Genomic DNA, 19,347 nt, shown 5'->3' with positions numbered 1-19,347 from the left:
TGGCCTCTTGCATTCTATCCATTCTGCTTATAAACCCTTCCAGAGTTTGTTTCATTTCTGCGATCTCCTTTCTGGCATCTGTGATCTCTTTCCGGACTTCATCCCATTTTTCTTGCGTATTTCTCTGCATTTCTGTCAGCATGTTTATGATTCTTATTTTGAATTCTTTGTCAGGAAGACTGGTTAGGTCTGTCTCCTTCTCTGGTGTTGTCTCTGTGATCTTTGTCTGCCTGTAGCTTTGCCTTTTCATGGTGATAGGAATAGTCTGCAGAGGTGGGCCGAGTGACGGCTGGAAGGACTTCCTTTCTTGTTGGTTTGTGGCCCTCCTCTCCTGGGAGAACAGCGGCCTCTACTGGCTTGTGCTGCGCAGCTGCGCGCAGAGAGGGTTTCTGCTTCCTGCCCGGATGCTATGGAGTTAATCTCCGCTGTTGCTGTGGGCGTGGCCTGGCTCGGGCAGCTACTCCAAAATGGTGGAGTCGCGTTGGAGCAGGAGCTGCTGGGAGGCTATTTATCTCCGTAAGGTGCCTCCCTGCTCCCTGCAGCCCAGGGGTTAGGGTGCCCAGAGATCCCGGCTTCCCTACCTCTGGATTAAGTGACCCGCCCTGCCCCTTTAAGACTTCCGAAAAGCACCCGCCAAAACAAAACAACGACCACAAAAAAAAACAAGAAAAAAAATTTTTTTAATTAAAAAAAAAAAAAAATTTTTAATTAAAAAAAAAAAAGGTGGTCGTTCGTTTTTCTTTATTCTCCGGTGCTAGCCTCAGGCCTCTGCTCACCGGTCTTTCTGCCCTGTTTCCCTAGTATTGGGGTCCCTGTCCCTTTAAGACTTCCAAAAAGCGCTCGCCAAAACAAAGCAGCAAAAAAGCAAAAAAAAAAAAAAATGGTCGCGCGCTTTTCTTATGCCCTCTGTCGCCCAGCCTCCAGTGCCTGCTCACTGTTCTTGCTGCCCTGTTTTCCTAGTATCGAGCGCCCTGCACTCTGGCCCGGATGGCGGGGGCTGGGTGTTCGGCAGTCCTGGGCTCCGTCTCCCTCCCGCTCTGCCTGCTCTTCTCCCGCCGGGAGCTGGGGGGAGGGGCGCTCGGCTCCCGCGGGGCCGGGGCTTGTATCTTACCCCCTTCGCGAGGCGCTGGGTTCTCTCAGGTGCGGATGTGGTCTGGATATTGTCCTGTGTCCTCTGGTCTTTATTCTAGGAAGGGTTGTCTTTGTTATATTTTCATAGATATATGTGGTTTTGGGAGGAGATTTCCGCTGCTCTACTCACGCCGCCATCTTCCGCCCCTCCTCTCGTTTGATTTTTATACTTGATTTATATGTGGATACCACATTTCTCTCTTTATTATTATTATTTTTAATAAAATGCTGAAGTGGTAGGTAGATGCAAGATAAAGGTAGAAAACATAGTTTAGTGTTGTAAGAGAGCAAATGTAGATGATCAGGTGTGTGTGTGCCTGTAGACTATGTGTTAATCCATGTGCTTCAGCCTTATACTCTATAAAGTAAGAGGGCTGAATGGAAATGAACTTAGGTTCCCTCTAGCTCTCCCATCCTGTGATCTCCTCCCAGAGATGTTTCCAGTGTCTCTCCAAGGTGACAAAAATGAAGCAAACCTCACCTCTGCCCTTCATTAACTCGTAGTATGGTAGCATTTACACTGCTTTCTTGGTAGGCAAACTACTTTATCTGCCCCAGTTCCTCATTTGAAAAATTAAGGTGACACCTACTTGGAAAAGTTGTTATGAAGATACACATAATGTATAAACAAACATGCAGTGACAGTTTAAACACAGCATCATACCTGTTATTTTTAGGCCCTAATTGAGTGATTGTTAATTGACATTATCGTTGTTTCCCTGGCAGCGGTGGAGTATGGTGAAGAGCCAAGCCCAGATGCCCCTGTGCCACCCTGTGATCAGCACATCTTACAGTTTCTTTGGTCATGTACCCTGTAGCATGTGTCTCTGTGTGTCAGAAGCTGTCCTCCCTGGAAAGTGTCTGTATGTGACCTTGGATTCATAGCATGTGGCCCTAACTGGCCCAGCATGTTAGCCTGTCTGAAGGAATTGGCTTGTTTGGGCTGGTAGGTGTCAGGAGCTGTCTCTGGTGTGGTTTCTGACTGGCTTTGCATTTAACATACCCTTATTAAAATAACTGAAAACAAATAAAAAGCAATGTGCTTTCCCACTTTCCAAACCCAAGGCCTTTACATCTTGGGGCAGAAGTAGCCAAATGCCATGACAGAGAAGTGGCCTAACCTAGTCCTCTCTTTCCTTCCTGTGCCTTGAATCTATCTTAACCCATCCTTTCCTACCTTGTGACGTCTCCATTCCCCTCTCTTCTTCTCTGTTAAGGTACTCTCAGGTTTCCTATTCTGAAAAAACTTCTTCTTGACCCTAATAATTACATTTTCAAGAGAGAGGCAACCTAGAAAGTAGAAAGAGTTTGTCATTGGAGCTGGAGACCTGAATTCAAACCTAGCTTTGCCATTGACTGGCTTATGTGACCTTTGGCACATCACATAATCTCTCTGAGCCTGCATTTCTTCCTATTTAGGATGGACCTGTTCAACAGGATGGTACTTGATAGATGCTAAGTGAGTGCTTCCTCCCCTGGGTTCTGTGGCACAGCATCCTGGGCCCTTTCCCAAACTCTCTCTTCTTCACTGTCCACCTGTCCCAACCATCGTGTTCTTTGAACTCTGGCTTCCATCTCTCCTGCTCAGGACCTCATCTATTCCAGCCCAGTGGACACAGCCCGAAAGGTACTGATGGTTCTTAGGAGCTTTTTGCAGAGGAATGAGGATATCCAAGTGGAAGGTCTCATCCGAGGCCATTTCCTGCTAATCCTACAGCATCTGCTGGTGGAGCATGAGGCATCCCCCCGAGAAGGTCAGTCTACAGCCGCTGAGCACACATTTTGGTCTGAAGGTTATTTCTACCCTGATGAAGCCTTCTCCAGGAGAGAGAGTCAGAGTTTTCTCTGCAAAAGAAAAGTCAATCCAGTGTGGCATCAGACTACACGTTACTTCCTTCCTCTCTTGGACAGTGGGTGCTCACCCTTCTTGGTTTGGGATGTCTGAATGTGTGTGTGTGTGTGTGTGTGTGTGTGTGTGGTATATGTTTATGTTTAATGTCTCTGTGTGTTTAGCCTGGGTGGGTGTGTTTGATGCATGCATGTGCGGCATGTGCCCAGAGCTGTTTGTTACAAGAAAGGCAGCCCCAGTTGGGAAGAAGAAAGCAGGAAATGGGGAGGCCAGGGAGGCAGTAGCAGCCAGCAGGGGCCAGGACAGGGGTGACTGTGATACACTGGAAGCTCCCAGTGAGGTTTATGTAGATACTTTCCAAATCTGGAATGGAACTGCCTGGAGTCAAGGAAGCTTGATGTTTGGTTCAGTTTGAAGACACTGAAAAGACTAGGATTGGTTTGTCTTTTCCTACTTTTAGAAAGTTGACTTTTAAAAATATAATTGATATACAATATTATATTGGTTTCAGATGTACAACATAGTAATTTGACAATTATATACATTACAAAATGCCCACCACTGTAAGTATAGTTACCATCTGTTAACATACAAAGATAATATGATATTGTTGACTATATATTCCCTATAGAAAGCTGAATTTTTAAGTTAAATTTCTAAGCAATTAAGAGAAAATGGGAGTGATCCAGTTTTATTCTTTTGCATGTAGTTGTCCAGTTTTCCCAGCACCATTTATTGGAGAGACTGTTTTTTCTCCATTGTGTAGTCTTTCCTCCTTTCCATGTAACCTAGGAATTCCACATCTGGAATTTACCTGCAGAAAACAAAATCACTAATTCAAAGAGATATATGCACTTCTGTTTTTATTGCAGCATTATTTACAATAGCCAAGATATGGAAGCAACTTAAGTGTTCATCAATAAATGAATAGATAAATATGTGGCATATATACACAATGGAATATTACTCAACCACAAAAAAAATGATATCTTGCCATTTATGACAACACTGATGGACCTAAAGGATATTATGCTCAGTGAAATAAGTGAGACAGAGAAAGACAAATACTATATGATTTCACTTACATGTGGAATCTAAAAAACAGAACAAATGAACAAACAAAACAAAAAGGCTCATACAGAGAAGGGACTAGTGTTTGCCATGTGGGGAGGAGGATGGGTGAAATAGGTGAAGGGGATAAAGAGATACAAACTTTAACTTATAAAACAAATTAGTCACTGGGTGGCAATACAGGACAGGGACTATAGTAAATAATATTGTAATTTCTTTGTATGGTGATGGATGGTAACTACACTTACTGTGATGAGCATTTAGTAATGCATCTAATTGTTGAACTACTATGTTGTACATCTGAAACCAATGTAATATTATATATCAACCTTATTTCAATAAAAATCTTAAAAAATAATAAATAATAAAGAGGAACTTGGGGGAAAGCTGTGGTCCAGTCCTGACTGAGGACAGGTTTGGAGGTAGGCTTAAGGGTGTCTGGAGAAGCTGAGTCCTTCCTTTCCAGGGATAAGCCCTAACTGCTGATGGTGTATAAGAGCCATGAGACTTCATGGGAACACACAGTGGAAAGCCCATGGGCATTGGATTCAGATTTGGGTTCAATTCCTGGCCCTGCCACTTACCATTTGTGGAACCTTGGAGAGAAGTTACTCAGCCTCTCTGGGTCTCATTTTTCTTAAATGCAAAACAGGAATAACAATCCCCGTTTCACATGGTTTTAAGGGGATGAAGTGAAATATAGAATTCCTGGTACTCACTCCAGAGCTGGCACTCAGTATGTCAGTTGCACTTGTCCCCAGTAAAAGGGAGGCAAGCAGGAAACAGGGGTAGATCCCAACAAACCACTTAACACAGAGCGGGGTGTCTGACTGAGCTTGGGTTGATCTGAGTATCAGGCCCCTGACAGCCTCCTTGTTCTCACAGCCTCAGGGAACCTGCCGTTGCTGCTCAGCCTCCTCTCCTTAATGCAGCTGAGGAACGAGTCAGAGCAAGAACTGGACAGCATGGCCATGAACCTCCTTCACCAAGGTGCCTGGGCTGCTGGAACAGTGCCTGAGGGCCTGGACTGCGCGTGCTGTGGGCGCTGCCCAGAAGCGCCGGTGTTGTTCCTTTACTCTGTCTAGCATCCCTTTGGACCTGTGAATCAGTCTGTTTCTGTTGGCTTCTTGCTGAGGGACCTTCCAGATCTTTATCTACTTGTTCTCTGGGAGTGTTTGGGTGACAAAATAATACTGTGTGACAAGCATAAGCTCTGAAGTCAGGAAGGTCTTGTTCTCAGCTTAGTCACTAGCAATGTGACCTTGGGCAATCGCCAAGCCCCTATGAGCCTTAGGTTTCTCATAGGTAGAACAGTACTTAGCTGATTTAGGGGTGAGGTAAGGAATAGCTGTAGATGTAGAGTGCCACACAGTGCCTGGCATGCAGTTGGCCATCAGCCTGGATACTATCCATTTAGATTCATTTTTCCTGGCACAAGCTCAGTTCTCCATATTCCCCCACAGCTGGCTCAGGATCTGATGATCCACTTCACAGTTCTCTAGGCCTCTTTTCTACCTTTCATTGCTCATGTATGCAGTTGCCACATCACAGGCAGTACCATCAGGAAGATTTGTTGAGACAAGGTTGAAATTAATAGTAAAAAAAGTGTCTTCAGTACCTGGGGACTGTCAGGTCCTCTAACCACAGGTGAGGATGGTTCTGTCTTTGCCTGGAACCCAGGCCTCCTCATGAGAGATCAGGGTCAGGCTCAAAAAAGGCCTCCAGGCCCGGCCTGGTGCTGGTCTTGCCAACCTGTCTGTCAGGTCAAGGGTGATGCTCAGCTGGGAGGACAGTCTATGTATGCTAAAGTCAGCCAACAGAAAGGCTTTTGACAGGGAGGAGTAATGGACTGAAACATACACATGAAGTAATCTACATTTACATAGAACCTTTTAGCACTTTTATTTGAGAGCATTGAGGGGAGAGGACTGTAGTTCAGGGGTAAGGATATGGTTTGTGGCTGCTTGTCTCATTGACTGTAAGTCAATTAGAAGTCAGGTGTTACGTGAGTGCCAAAAAAGTGAATGGAGACTGAGGTAGGTTTCATATTGGGCTGATGTTGGGGCAGGGCAGCAAGGAGTGGGATTCCCAGAAGGAAAGGGATACATCCTATAATTGTCTACTCAACAGTGTAGTAACTGCTGTGATGGGTGCCGGAACTTAGAGACATCTAATTTGTCTTAAGAGGTTGAAGAAGGCTTTACAGGAGAAGTGAACTTAGAGCTGAATCTTGACTGCTGAATAGGAGTTAAGGAGTTAGCCAGATGGGCATAATGTGAGAGAAAACATGATAAATTCAGGGAACTGCACATGGATGGTTACAGAGCTTCCCTGGGAAGGTGGTGAGTACCCTACTGCTGGAGGAATTCAGAGGCTGGATCTTCTTCCTGCTAAGGGGGGCAGGCTGGCCTAAATCATCTCTGTAGACCTTCCAGCCTGGGGTCCATGCCAACATAAGCACTGCCTCAGGATGCCTTTTGACACCTAAACTTGTGTAGTCTGTTCTAACATGCAGCTGTAGGCAGCTTGGGTGATGTTTGATCAAATGGAGATATGAACGTGCCTTTAGGCTTGTCACTCTGTTTCTTTCCATTGGCTGAACACCCAGGACACTTAGTTTCTACTTGGCCCAAGAGTAATGTCTGGCCCAAAGCAATATACAGATTTGATGCAATCCCTATCAAATTACCAACAGCATTCTTCAACGACCTGCAACAAATAGTTCAAAAATTCATATGGAAACACCAAAGACCCCGAATAGCCAAAGCAATCCTGAGAAGGAAGAATAAAGTCGGGGGATCTCACTCCCCAACTTCAAGCTCTACTACAAAGCCACAGTAATCAAGACAACTTGGTACTGGCACAAGAACAGAGCCACAGACCAGTGGAACAGAATAGAGTCTCCAAACATTAACCCAAACATATATGGTCAATTAATATTCGATAAAGGAGCCATGGACATACAATGGGGAAATGACAGTCTCTTCAACAGATGGTGCTGGCAAAACTGGACAGCTACATGTAAGAAAATGAAACTGGCTCACTGTCTAACCCCATACACAAAAGTAAACTCCAAATGGATCAAAGACCTGAATGTAAGTCATGAAACCATAAAACTCTTAGAAAAAAACATAGGCAGAAATCTCTTGGACATAAACATGAGCGACCTCTTCATGAACATATCTCCCCAGGCAAGGGAAACAAAAGCAAAAATGAACAAGTGGGACTATATCAAGCTGAAAAGCTTCTGTACAGCAAAGGACACCATCAATAGAACAAAAAGGCATCCTACAGTATGGGAATATATTCATAAATGACAGATCTGATAAAGGGTTGACATCCAAAATATATAAAGAGCTCACACACCTCAACAAACAAAAAACAAATAATCCAATTAAAAAATGGGCAGAGGAGCTGAACAGACAGTTCTCCAAAGAAGAAATTCAGATGGCCAACAGACACATGAAAAGATGCTCCACATCGCTAATCATCAGAGAAATGCAAATTAAAACCACAATGAGATATCACCTCACACCAGTAAGGATGGCTACCATCCAAAAGACAAACAACAACAAATGTTGGCGAGGTTGCAGAGAAAGGGGAACCCTCCTATACTGCTGGTGGGGATGTAAATTAGTTCAACCATTGTGGAAAGCAGTATGGAGGTTCCTCAAAAAGCTCAAAATAGAAATACCATTTGACCCAGGAATTCCACTTCTAGGAATTTACCCTAAGAATGCAGCAGCCCAGTTTGAAAAAGACAGATGCACCCCTATGTTTATCGCGGCACTATTTACAATAGCCAAGAAATGGAAGCAACCTAAGTGTCCATCAGTAGGTGACTGGATAAAGAAGATGTGGTACATATACACAATGGAATATTATTCAGCCATAAGAAGAAAACAAATCCTACCGTTTGCAACAACATGGATGGAGCTAGAGGGTATTATGCTCAGTGAATAAGCCAGGCAGAGAAAGACAAGTACCAAATGATTTCACTCATATGTGGAGTATGAGAACAAAGAAAAACTGAAGGAACAAAACAGCATCAGAATCACAGAACCCAAGAATGGACTAACAATTACCAAAGGGAACAGGACTGGGGAGGATGGGTGGGAAGGGAGGGATAAGGGCAGGGAGAAAAAGGGGGACATTATGATTAGCATGTATAATGTGGGGGTGGGGCAACGGGGAGGGCTGTGCAACACAGAGGAGACAAGTAGTGATTCTACAGCATCTCACTACACTGATGGATAGTGACTGTAATGGGGATTGTGGGGGGGACTTGGTGAAGGGGAGAGCCTAGTAAACATAATGTTCTGCATGTAATTGTAAATTAATGATAACAAAATTTAAAAAAAGAGTAACATCTGAAATTAGTCAGTTGAGGGCCATTATGTACAGGAAGCATGGGTGCTGGTGTGTGTTTAAGCCATGGAGTGCTGCACAGTGGTATGCCTGGGGAGATGGTGCACATGCGGAGATGGCATGTGTGGGGACTCTCATCTCTTGCAGTGAGCAAGCTGTGTAGGAAGTGCAGCCCCACTGACGTGGACATCTTGCAGCCCTCCTTCAACTTCCTGTATTGGAGCCTTCATCAAACCACGCCAAGCAGTCAGAAAAGAGGTGCTGGGGCCCAGGCTGGGATCAGTGAAGAGAAAGGATGTGGGACAGTGTTTGTGGCCCTTCCTACCATCAGTTTTTCCATCTTAAAAAAATAAATAAGGGCACATATGATTGGGCCAGATGGTCATAACGTCCTTTTTGATAACTTGCATTTCTAGAATGTAGTTGGGACACTTAGATCTTCAAGCTGATCCTGTTGTTTATTTGCCATATTTGCATGAAACCCCCATGAGGTGCTAACTAACCACCATGGTGGCACTGAGCTGGGACTCTTGTGTGACTCACATGGCCCCTGCCCTACCGGACCTTCTATAGCTGTTGCAGTGCTCCTCAGCAGCACAGCCCTGATAGAGCTTCTGGAAAAGATGCTGGCGCTCACCTGGGCTGAGGTGGGTTCCCCCAGGACTGCACTCCTCTGCTCCGCCTGGCTGCTCACTGCCTCCTTCTCTGCCCAGCAGCACAATGGCAGTTTACAGGTTAGTCTCAGGTTAACCCCTGTGGCTTTGGGGATGGGATGCTTACTAAGGAGTATAAGACCCTAAGTTCTGGTCCCAGCTCTGCAGCTTATTAAGTACATAATCTTGGCAAGGTATTTAACTCTCTGAGCTTCAGTTTCCTTGACTACAAAACAAGGAAAAAACATCCAGTGTTCTCAGGTTGGTTTACATTAATCCATTTAGCACACATGGATTACTTATGTGTCAGGCTGTATTCTAGGCACAGAGGAATAAAAAATGAATATGGCATGTGCCCCACACCTGGGAAACTGTATTATAGTCTTTAAGCATAGCCTTGAAAGGTAAATGTACCAGGCAAAGATAGGCACAGGCATTACAGGAAAAGAGAACAATATGAGCAAAGGCATGAAGTTGCACGAATTGAGGACATGGTGTCCAGGTTCGGAGAGTGGTGAGGCACCGTGTGGCTAGATTGTCAGACAGACAGGAAGGCAGAAGCCAGCCTGTGACCTTGAAGCAGTGGTGGGAAGCTGGAAAGTTCCGTAGATGTGTAAGCTGTCGTTGTGATTGATTGACAAGGTAATGCAGGGAACGGGAGCAGTAGACATAGCCACAGAGCACTCCATTTCCTCTTAGCCCCACCCCTGTATAGGGCCTTGTCATCACAGTGCCCTACATGAACTCCTCTCTGAGCTGCTTCATACTGAGGTGTTTCTCCCCTAAGGCTGGCTGCCCTTGTGGACAGAAACCATCTCTTAGGTTTTGGGGTGTCCTTGTCCTGTGCCCAGTCCTGTGCCGGCCTTATGCTGGGCACACACTCATTTGTGTAGAAGTGAAGTCAATTTTAAAGTCTGGCCTCCAGGGTGGCAGATTGATGCTATAGCGTATCTGCAGGTTGTTACCTAGGGAGTTGATTTGGGACAGGTACCTTTCCTGCTTTTCTGTGTGAGGCTGTTGGGCCCACCTTGCAGTCACCTGCTTGGGTGGAAGCCTGCACCTTGTCCTTGGCTTTGCCCTGGCTGTCAGCTCATAGCTAGCCAGTTCCCTACTAACCACCTCCACTCCAAGTACCCCCACTGCCCTAGCTCAGGCCTGATCATTTGTCCCCATCACTAACGTGGCCTCTTCACAGTCATGCGGCCCCTAGCTTCTCCCCTCTTCTACATATCCTGTCCCTGCAGCCATTCTGTCTGTATGTCCCCTCTGCCCACACTCCTTCAGTCGCCTTTTTGTTTTCCACCTGGTGGCCAAGACCCTTTTTACCTAGCCCCTCTGCAGCCTTACTTTCTGCCATTCCAACCTCCTTCTGTGTCCTCTGGCCAAGTGTTTGCTCTTCTCACAGTCAGCTGTGCTCTTTCATATCTGTGTAACTTTGTTTTTGATTGATTGATAGACTTTTAATAGCCTTTATTTTTAGGACAGTTTTAGATTTACAGAAAAACTGAGCAGATAGCACAGAGTTCCCATATAACCCCTGTTCAGTCTCCTCTATTAACGTCTTATATTAGCATGGTATTTCTACATCTTTGCACAGATTGGTTCTTCTGCCTGGAACCTGATGATTCCAGTAGCCAACAGCACTTTTGACGAACTGCTTTGTGCCAGACTGTGTTAGATTCAAGCAGAGGATAAGTAGTCCCTGCCTCCAGACAGCTTGTGTTCTAGATGAGGAGAATAGAGCAGACTCACAGCTATGAACCTACCATCCAACTAACCTCTCAGTTTGGACATTGCTTTGACATTAAGGAAAGGAACACATTTGCCAAGGTTGATCCTCAGCTATTCTTTCCAACAACTCCAGAGGGAATGAAAGCAGATGGCATTATGCCCTTTCCTAGATGAAGAAAGGAACAAGGTGAGAGAAGTGCAGTGTAGTGACTTGCCCACAGCTATACAGCCAGCAAGTGGCAGAGCTAGGATTTTGATTCTGGGCCATCCGAGTCCAGATCTATGTTAGGTGGAGAGTCAACCATAAATGAGTCCAGGGAAGGCTCTCTGGTGGAGAAGGGTCCTTGAGGATTAGGGAGATTTAGGAGAAGAAGGATTCTCCAGGTATGGGGTTAGTTTTCCTCAAGACTCTGTATGACCATCTCTGTTCTAGTGGATGCAGTGTGTGTATGTGTGTTGGGGCGGGGGGTGGTGGTGTAGAAAAGATACTGGGGCAGGTTTTTTTCTACCCAAGTTCCCAGAATGTGGGGTCATCTCTTTACCCACTGCCCTGTCAGGTTCACCAGACACTGTCCGTGGAACTGGACCAAGTATTGAGCTTCCTCAGCTTTCCAAAGAAAAAAGCTGCCCTGCTCTCAGGTATGGGCCTAGTATCCTCTCACAGGAGAAGAAAAGTTTTCCTCCTAGATTCTGAGATGGGACCACCCCTCCCAGACCAGCCTATGGTCACCCCATTGTTATCTCCATTGTCCTCTTCCTTTGACAGAGCTGGGTGGGGAAGGAGGCAAGAATTGGGTATAAGGAGTTTCTTGCTTTTAGCTGCCGTGTTATGCTTCCTGCGGACATCCCTGCAACAAAGCTTTTCTTCTGCCCTGGTGACCCTAGTGCCATCAGGGGCCCGGCCACCACCAGCCCCTGAGGACACTGTACTAGCTCCACTGGGAACATCACAAATCCTGTCCCTGGTCATCGGATTGCAGAACCTCCTGGTGCAGGTAAGGCCCTTGCTGAATTGGGACCCAGGCAATGGGGGCTGCTTCTCCCGGACAAGTGCAGAAAAGGGTTGGCTGCCCTGTCAAGAGCCTGTTATACTCAGCAGGCATGGAGGATAGATATATTGAGACTTTCAAAATTATAGTGACAGAAATAAAACTCAAACTGGCTCAGAACTGCAAAGCCCAGAGGTCAGTAACTGGCTTCAGGCACAGCTGGATCCCAGAGGCTCAGACAGTAGCATCAGATCTCCGTCTCATCTCTTGGCTTTGCATTTCTCTCTGTCAGCTTATTTTCATGAGCTGGTAGGATAACCATTAGCAGCTCCTGGCTTGTATCCTTCCAGCAGAATGAATGTTTCTCTTTCTTTCCAGAATTGGGTCTCACTTGGCTAGGGCACTGTGCCAATTGCTGTGGCTAGAGCCTGGGATGCTCCGATTGACCTGGCCTGAGTCAGTGCCCTCTCCTGGAGGCTGGGGCCTATGGTCAGTTCTCCTTAACCCACATGGACTGAGCATGAGAGAGGGATGGTTCTGCAAAAAAAAACTATTCCCAGAAGGAGGAAGGGATCCTGGGCAAGCCAAAAGAGTAGATAACCATCCCAGAGTGGTTTGTGTTTTATAGCTTAGAGGACTGTTGGAGATCATTGTTTATCTAGATATCAAATGTAAAGGGCAGTGAAGGTATAGAGATAGGTCAAGTGCCTGCTTTTAAGGATTTAACTGCTATGGCTGGGGATGGTGCCATGAGATAGGAGGTAATAGCACAGTGTGGTCAGTGCTGGGCTAAAGGGACACACTGTACATTGGGGGAACAGGACATAACTAATAAGCTGGTGTAGGGTGAGTTCCAGGCTGGCTGTCAGAGAAGGCTTCCTGGAGGAGGTGCTTGAGCTGGGCTGGAAAGACCAAGTGACCTGTCCTAAGTCCTCAAGGACAGGGGCCAACAGAAATGGGATTGATCCTGACAGCACCATTTCATTCTCTGATATAGACTCATTCCCTGTCCCTGGCTTTGTGGCCCATTTCCCTCCCCTGATTCCTCAGAACTTTCTTCACTTTCAAGGAGCTCATTGCCTATTATTTTCAGATGTGTGCTGGTCCCTCTAGGGTGACTGAAACCCCACATGTTTATGTTCTTTTAGTTAGACTTGTACTCTCTTTTCCTTCCCTTTGGAGCTTGCCCAAGACAGACAGTCAGTCACAGATCCACATAGACTGATATGATGGCAAGGCATTCATGAAGCAAGAGGAGGGAGGTGGGGGAGCCAGCAAATGAGTGAGAGGAGTTGCAGAGAGTTTTGGGGTTGGGGTGGAGGCCTTGACTTGAGCAGACGTCACTCAGTGCCCAGATAATGATCGCACATATAGGATATGGCTATTGATCATCATGGGAGATTATGTTGAAGGACTGATCCCCCCTAGGTCTGTGCATAGGCTGGGGGCAGTTGGGAAATGTAAAGAGACATAAGGTGCTCCTGGAGTGGGTCCTGTGCTGGAGGCTTGTTCTGCCAGCACGTCTGAGCCCATGGCTCTGTATTGTTTATGGATCAGACCTCTCTCATGTTGTACCACTTAGCTCTCTCTGTTCCAAGTTCCCATTTTCCTGTCAGTCTTCCCCAGGTGTCAGTTATTCAAAGGTAGGAATTTTGTTTGCTTAATCTTGGTGTCTTGTTCCCCTAGTGGGTTCCAAACCAGTTAAGAAATCAGGAATTGGAGAGCCAAAACATCAGTTTTGTTGCTGGTAAATGCCATAGAAGAATGTAGCTGGGACTTAAGGTCAGCTTGGGCTTCTTTTTGGTTTGAAAAATTTTCAGATATACAGCAAAGATGAATTTTACAGTGAACATTCATACACCTACCACCTAAATCATACCATTAACGTTTTACTATACTTGCTTTATCATATCCAAAAGGAGCTTTTAAACCACCCTCTTACCCTAGGCCAGACCAGGAGCCCATAGGGGGGGAAATTCTGTTTGCATTATGGACACTTCACCAGCTGGCCAAAATCTTAAGAATTTAAGTTCATAGGAGAATGACTTTTAATACCTTACTCCTGCCCTGATGTTAAGCTGACATCTCACCTGTTAGATAAATCCCTTCTTGCATGAGGAGGAGCCAGTCAAAGGTGGGAGGAAAGACAGATGTTCTCTCCAATGTTTCTGAAGGGGCTGAAGTTCCTATTTTAACATTTAGAACATAGGGGGAAATGATTCCCTTACACTCAATACCCAGCAGAAAGCCTGGAACAGAACTGGCATCCAGCAGTGTTTGTTTAGTGAATGAATGAGGACACCAAGATGAACATGACATGGTTCCAGCATTTAAACGCTCACAGAAATTGCACAAATAATTATAACTAATGCCAAAATGACCCATTATTTGAGTCAGGGAAGGCTCCACAGGAGAGGTTGATTTGAACTGTCCTGAGTGATGAAAAGCCTTATAAAGCCCAACAGCTAAACACTAAGAGGCAGACAATACCAAATGTTGATGAGGATGTGGAATAATTGGAACCCTCATACATTATTGGTGGTGGGAATGTAAAATGGTGTAGCTACTTGGAAAACAGCCTGGAAGTACTTGAAAGAGTTAAATACAGAATTACAGTATGACCCAACTTCTGCTACCAGGAATGTGCCCAATATCATTGAAAGCATTTGTCTATATAAAAACGTCTAAAAATGTTCATAGCAGTACTATTCATAATCGCTCAAAAATACAAACAACCCAATGTCCCTCAACTGATGGATGGATAAATTAGTTGTATATCCATACAATTGAATACTATTTAGTATAGTATAAGTGAATAAATAAATGAATACTATTTAGCTGCAAAAAGTAACAAAATTCTGACATGCTGCACAAACCTTGAAAACATGTTCAGTGAAAGAAGCCAAACACAAAAGGCCACATATTATATGAAATGTCCAGAATAGGCAAATCTATAGAGATAGAAAGTACATTAGTGGTTACCTAGGACTAGGGGACTGCTAATGAGTATGGGGTTCCCTTTTGGAATGATGAAAATATTCTGGAATTATGTAGCTGTATAACTCTAGGACTATACTAAAAACCACTGAACTATGCCTTTACAAGGGCAAATTCTAGGTTTGTGAATTATATTGACTACAAAATCCATGTTCTTTCAGTGTCCCAAGAAGTGCATCTTGTGAACAAGAGCCATTGTTACCTGAGGGTAGTCCCTGGGTTTCCTAGACCCCAGTGGCCCCAGCTCCTCACCCACCATGCAGGACCCCTTGCTGGTTGTATGAGGATGCAGGGTGAAAAACTGACACTAGAGCCATATCTTCTTACCAGGTGGGGAAGCTGAGACATGCTGACCCATGACTGTATGATCTTGGGTACCTGGGAAGAGGCTGGAAGTGGCCCCCTCGTTGTTAGTTTTAGATTGAAGGAGAAAGGGCACATGGCCTAGGGTTTTGTTGTACACCTGCTGTGCACCACTACCCAGGAGTCCTTAGGTCTCTCTGGGCCTCATTTTCTCAGCTGTAGGTGAGTGGATTAGCCCAGCCACGTCAAGCTGTGGGCCTTGGAGCCTGAGGGGTTCTGTGGAGGCCTCTCAGGGGTTGTTCAAGAGGGGGAGTGTTTCCCATTGTGCATTTCACTAAGGGAGTTACCGTTTAGTGTTTGCGCCAAGTACTCGTTATACACTCTATATCCAGTTCTCATCTAACCCTCTCAGCAACCCAGATAGTCTTTTTATCCCTGCTCAGCAAGTTTAAGTAACTTTGGCCAGGATCATACGGATGGTAAGTGACTCAGCAAGAATCCAAACCCAAGTCTGCCTCATACTCTTAACCTCCACTGCTGCCTTCCAAAGAACAGCATAAGGAGAGCATAGGAGCTTTTTGTTTGTTGGTTTTTACATTTTAAAAAATCAATTTTATTGAGATATAACTTACATGCAATAAAACTCACCTATTTTAGCTGTATAATGAGTTTGGACAAGTATATATAGTTTTGTAAACACCATCACAATCATGATGTAGATTCCACCTCCCCAGAATGTTCCCTTGTGTCCCTTTGTAGTCAGTGCCTTCTCTTCATCCCTGTCCCTCAGCAAACACTGCTTTCTGTTACTGTAGTTTTAGCATTTCTAGAATTTCATATAAATGAGATCCTACAATATGTGGTCTTGTGTGTTTAGCTTTTTTCACTTTCGCTTAATGCTTTTCATATTCGTTCATATTGTTGTATGACCAGTACTTCATCTCTTTACTGGTGAGTAGTAATCCATTAATGGCTATATGACAATTAGTTTATCCATTCACCTATTGATAGATATTTGAAACTTCTAGGTTTTTGGCTATTATGAATAAAGTTTCTCCTAATACTAAAGTACAGTCTTTGTGTGGATATATGTTTTAATTTCTTTTGGAAATACCTAGGGGTGGGATTGGTGGGTCACATGAAGTTATTAGTTTTCTATTGCTCTGTAACAAGTTACCACTAACTCAATGGTTTAACACACCCATTTATTATCTCACAATTCTGGGAGCAAAGTTCATGGGACCATCTTAAACTTCTGCCTATCGCATATGGTATGTGTCTGTTTAACTTTATAAAGAATAGCATGAGGAATAGTTTACTTTATAAGAAACCATCAAAATAATTTCCAAAGTGTCTGCACTATTTTACCTTCCCACTGGAAGTCTATGAGAGTTCCAGTTGCTCCACATTCTGGCCAACATTTGGTTCTGCCATTCTTTTTAATTTTAATTGTTGCATATATAATGGTATCTCATGGTGATTTTAATTTTAATTTCCCTAATGACTGATGATGATGATATTTTTTGATATGTTTATTAAAGCATAAAATTTTGTTTGATGAAAATTTTGTTTGTTTCTAGTTCTTTCAAAAAAGATTGAAACCCATTGACTTAAACTGTGGGGCTCTTCCAGAACCTATAATCTGTGAATTTCTCAGTGGGGCCCTGGGCCTATCTCTCTCCTTCTTCTGAAACAAAGCATTCCCTGAATGATTATCTACAGGGCCACAATCCCAAATCTGAAATTCTGAAATCCAAATGATTCTGAAAACCAAATGTTTTTTTCTTGGTTGGCACCAAAACTCATTGGTAGCAAAACCTGACATGAACTTCTGTGGTGGTTTTTTTGTTTGTTTGCAGAAGGACCCTCTTTTGTCCCATGCCTGTGTTGGCTGCCTGGAGGCCTTGCTTGACTACCTGCATGCCCGAAGCCCAGACATCGGTAGAAACCTTCCTTGTTCTCTGATGTTCCTTTGGGGGAGATTGTAGGGGGCCAGCCCCTGCCACCCTTCCACCCCAGACCGCCATCTCCTATTCAGTAATTCACACTGATTTTGTTTAATTCTTTTACTAACACCACAAAGGCACTGTCATGCCCATTATACCAATGAGGGTCAGAGAGGTCAAGCATCTTGCCTAGCCAAGGTCACAAAGCTCTTATGTGGCAGAACACCTTTTGTTGCCTACCACCTATCGCAGTGGGGTATGTGGTTTCCCTGAGCCAGGCAGCATAGGTGGGTAGAAGCCCAGGAAGAAAGAAACTTCCTGCAGTCAGCTTGTCTACTGCTCTGTCTCTAGCTGAGCAGCTCTTTTTTGAGTCAATAGGAGAAAGTCCTCTTTAGCAATGTTCTAAGGCTTTTGGAAAAACAGCATCAACAACCCAGGGTGACTGGTGTTTCCTATAGCCCTCCATGTAGCCTCCCAGCCCTGGAATCGTTTTTTGCTGTTTACCCTCCTGGATGCTGGAGAGAATTCCTTCCTCAGACCTGAGATCTTGAGGCTCATGACCCTGGTAAGTGCAGAAAGAAGGGGCTTGTGCTCTGAAAAATACCAGAGCTGGGTGATCCTGAGGCTAGGGACACCTTACTTTTATCCTAATTCAACCCTCATCCTTGAAGGTTGAGGGGCTAGGCAGGCCTTTCCCTATAAGTGCCCTGCTCAGAGGATTCCTCTAAATGCCTACACTTACCAGGGCCTGCCCACCACCAGTCAGATCCTTTGCTAAGTACCAAAAATGTCAATGAGCCAAATGCTCTCTGCCTTTAAGGGTCCCTCAGTCTACAGAGAAGGAGATAGACAAGGAAACTTACCATTAAACTAAGATGTTATTAGTGGTAGAGGATAGAATAAGTGCCTGGCACACAATAAGCGCCCACTGAATAAACAAGCCTGTGAATGATAGAGAAGTGCATCAATGAATACATCAGTGTTTGGTGTGAGAATAGAAAAAAGAGTAATTGCTTCTGCCAGAGCTGGGAGGGAAATGTGAAGAAGAATTAAGTAAGTACTCAATTAGTGTTGTATTTCTTTAGTAAAATGGAAGAACATTCAGCAGGAAGGTAACTTTTTATTTGAGGCTTGAAGGATTAGCAAAGAGGAAAAGTATTCCAGGTAGTAAAGTGAGCACAGCAGGTACATGAGCACATGGTGGTGTGTCTGGGTAAACACAACACAATCCCTTATTTGGCCATGAGTGTGAGGTGCAAGACTGAGGGGTGTGGGAGAGTACTGGGCCAAGTCTCTCAGGGATTTGCAGTCTACCTCATTTGCCCACTCTCCCATGACACAACCCTACCCCTGCCCACCAACTCTGAGCTCCTTGGAGAAAGTAATCTGTGGGCTTCCGATCTGTCCCCAGCTCAGTGCTGAGCATGGCAGGAGCACAGGAAATGTCTGTGAATAAAGGAGAGGCCAAACCACTGTGTTTGGGGCTTCTCTCCATGGTCCAGTTTGTGCGGTTCCAGAGCAGCTGTGTCCTCTCTCTTGAAGAGGTGGGTTATGTTCTGCAAGGCGTGGCTTCAGCTGACCTCTCTGCTCTCTCAAATACCACACTGCAGGCTCTGCGTGGCTTCTTCCTGCAGGTGGGTAGAAAGGAGATGCTGTGTAACCAAAATGTGAGGCTAGACCCTACACACTGTCTTCTCTGGGGCGCTCTGGCCACAGCAGCCAGTGGGAGGTCAGGAGGGCAGGGTGTGGAGGGTAGAGGGCCTGTATGGAGTGGGCACTGAGAAAGTTCATCTTCCCTGCCCTTTTCTCCCTTCAGGTCCAGAGCACAGGCCTCCTGGTTGATCACACCACAGTCCGGACCCTGCAGGCCTCCTTGGAGGGCCTTTCCCTCAGGGCTTCCTCAGCCCAGCCACCCCCGCAGGACATGCTGTATCCTTTCTTGCATTTGGGAGTCTTGGTCTTGGGAAGGTCACCCAGACTATGGGTGGCTGTGGTATCATGCTTCAGGATGGACAGGTGCACTGTCTATAGCCCCACCCTCCAAAGCAAGCCAGTCAGTGAGAATAATTAATAGTGAAAGTAATAACAATAACTTGTTCTGCTTATTAAGCTCCTGCCAAGGACCAGGCCTATTACATGCACTATGTCTAATCCTCACAGCAGGTAGGAGAGTTAACATAGTTGTAATTTAAACCAGAGAAGTTAAATGAAGTGCCCAGGCTCACACAGTGATAGCATCAAGATTAGATCCCAGATTGGTCTGTCTCCAAAGCCACATTACCAAACTCAAGAAGGAGGTAGTTCTTCCC

At 45.1% G+C, this 19,347-nt stretch overlaps 1 protein-coding gene across 1 annotated transcript in view; it reads left to right on the top strand.

Annotated features, from left to right (window-relative positions):
- Nucleotides 1-19,347, top strand: part of MEI1 (meiotic double-stranded break formation protein 1) — an 87,869-nt gene that overhangs the window by 67,059 nt on the left and 1,463 nt on the right. The window contains exons 21-30 of the mRNA XM_036931495.2: nt 2,720-2,885; nt 4,937-5,041; nt 8,567-8,677; nt 8,993-9,153; nt 11,361-11,442; nt 11,623-11,798; nt 16,952-17,033; nt 17,497-17,603; nt 18,541-18,672; nt 18,855-18,967. Of these exons, the coding sequence (XP_036787390.2) occupies nt 2,720-2,885; nt 4,937-5,041; nt 8,567-8,677; nt 8,993-9,153; nt 11,361-11,442; nt 11,623-11,798; nt 16,952-17,033; nt 17,497-17,603; nt 18,541-18,672; nt 18,855-18,967 (1,235 nt within the window). The remainder of the gene's footprint in view (nt 1-2,719; nt 2,886-4,936; nt 5,042-8,566; nt 8,678-8,992; nt 9,154-11,360; nt 11,443-11,622; nt 11,799-16,951; nt 17,034-17,496; nt 17,604-18,540; nt 18,673-18,854; nt 18,968-19,347) is intronic.

This window comes from Manis pentadactyla, chromosome 10 (genome assembly GCF_030020395.1).
Source record: "Manis pentadactyla isolate mManPen7 chromosome 10, mManPen7.hap1, whole genome shotgun sequence".
Lineage (NCBI taxonomy): Eukaryota > Metazoa > Chordata > Mammalia > Pholidota > Manidae > Manis > Manis pentadactyla.
The sequence above is the reverse complement of the archived record's forward strand: the minus strand, read 5'-3'. Positions and strand labels throughout refer to the sequence as shown.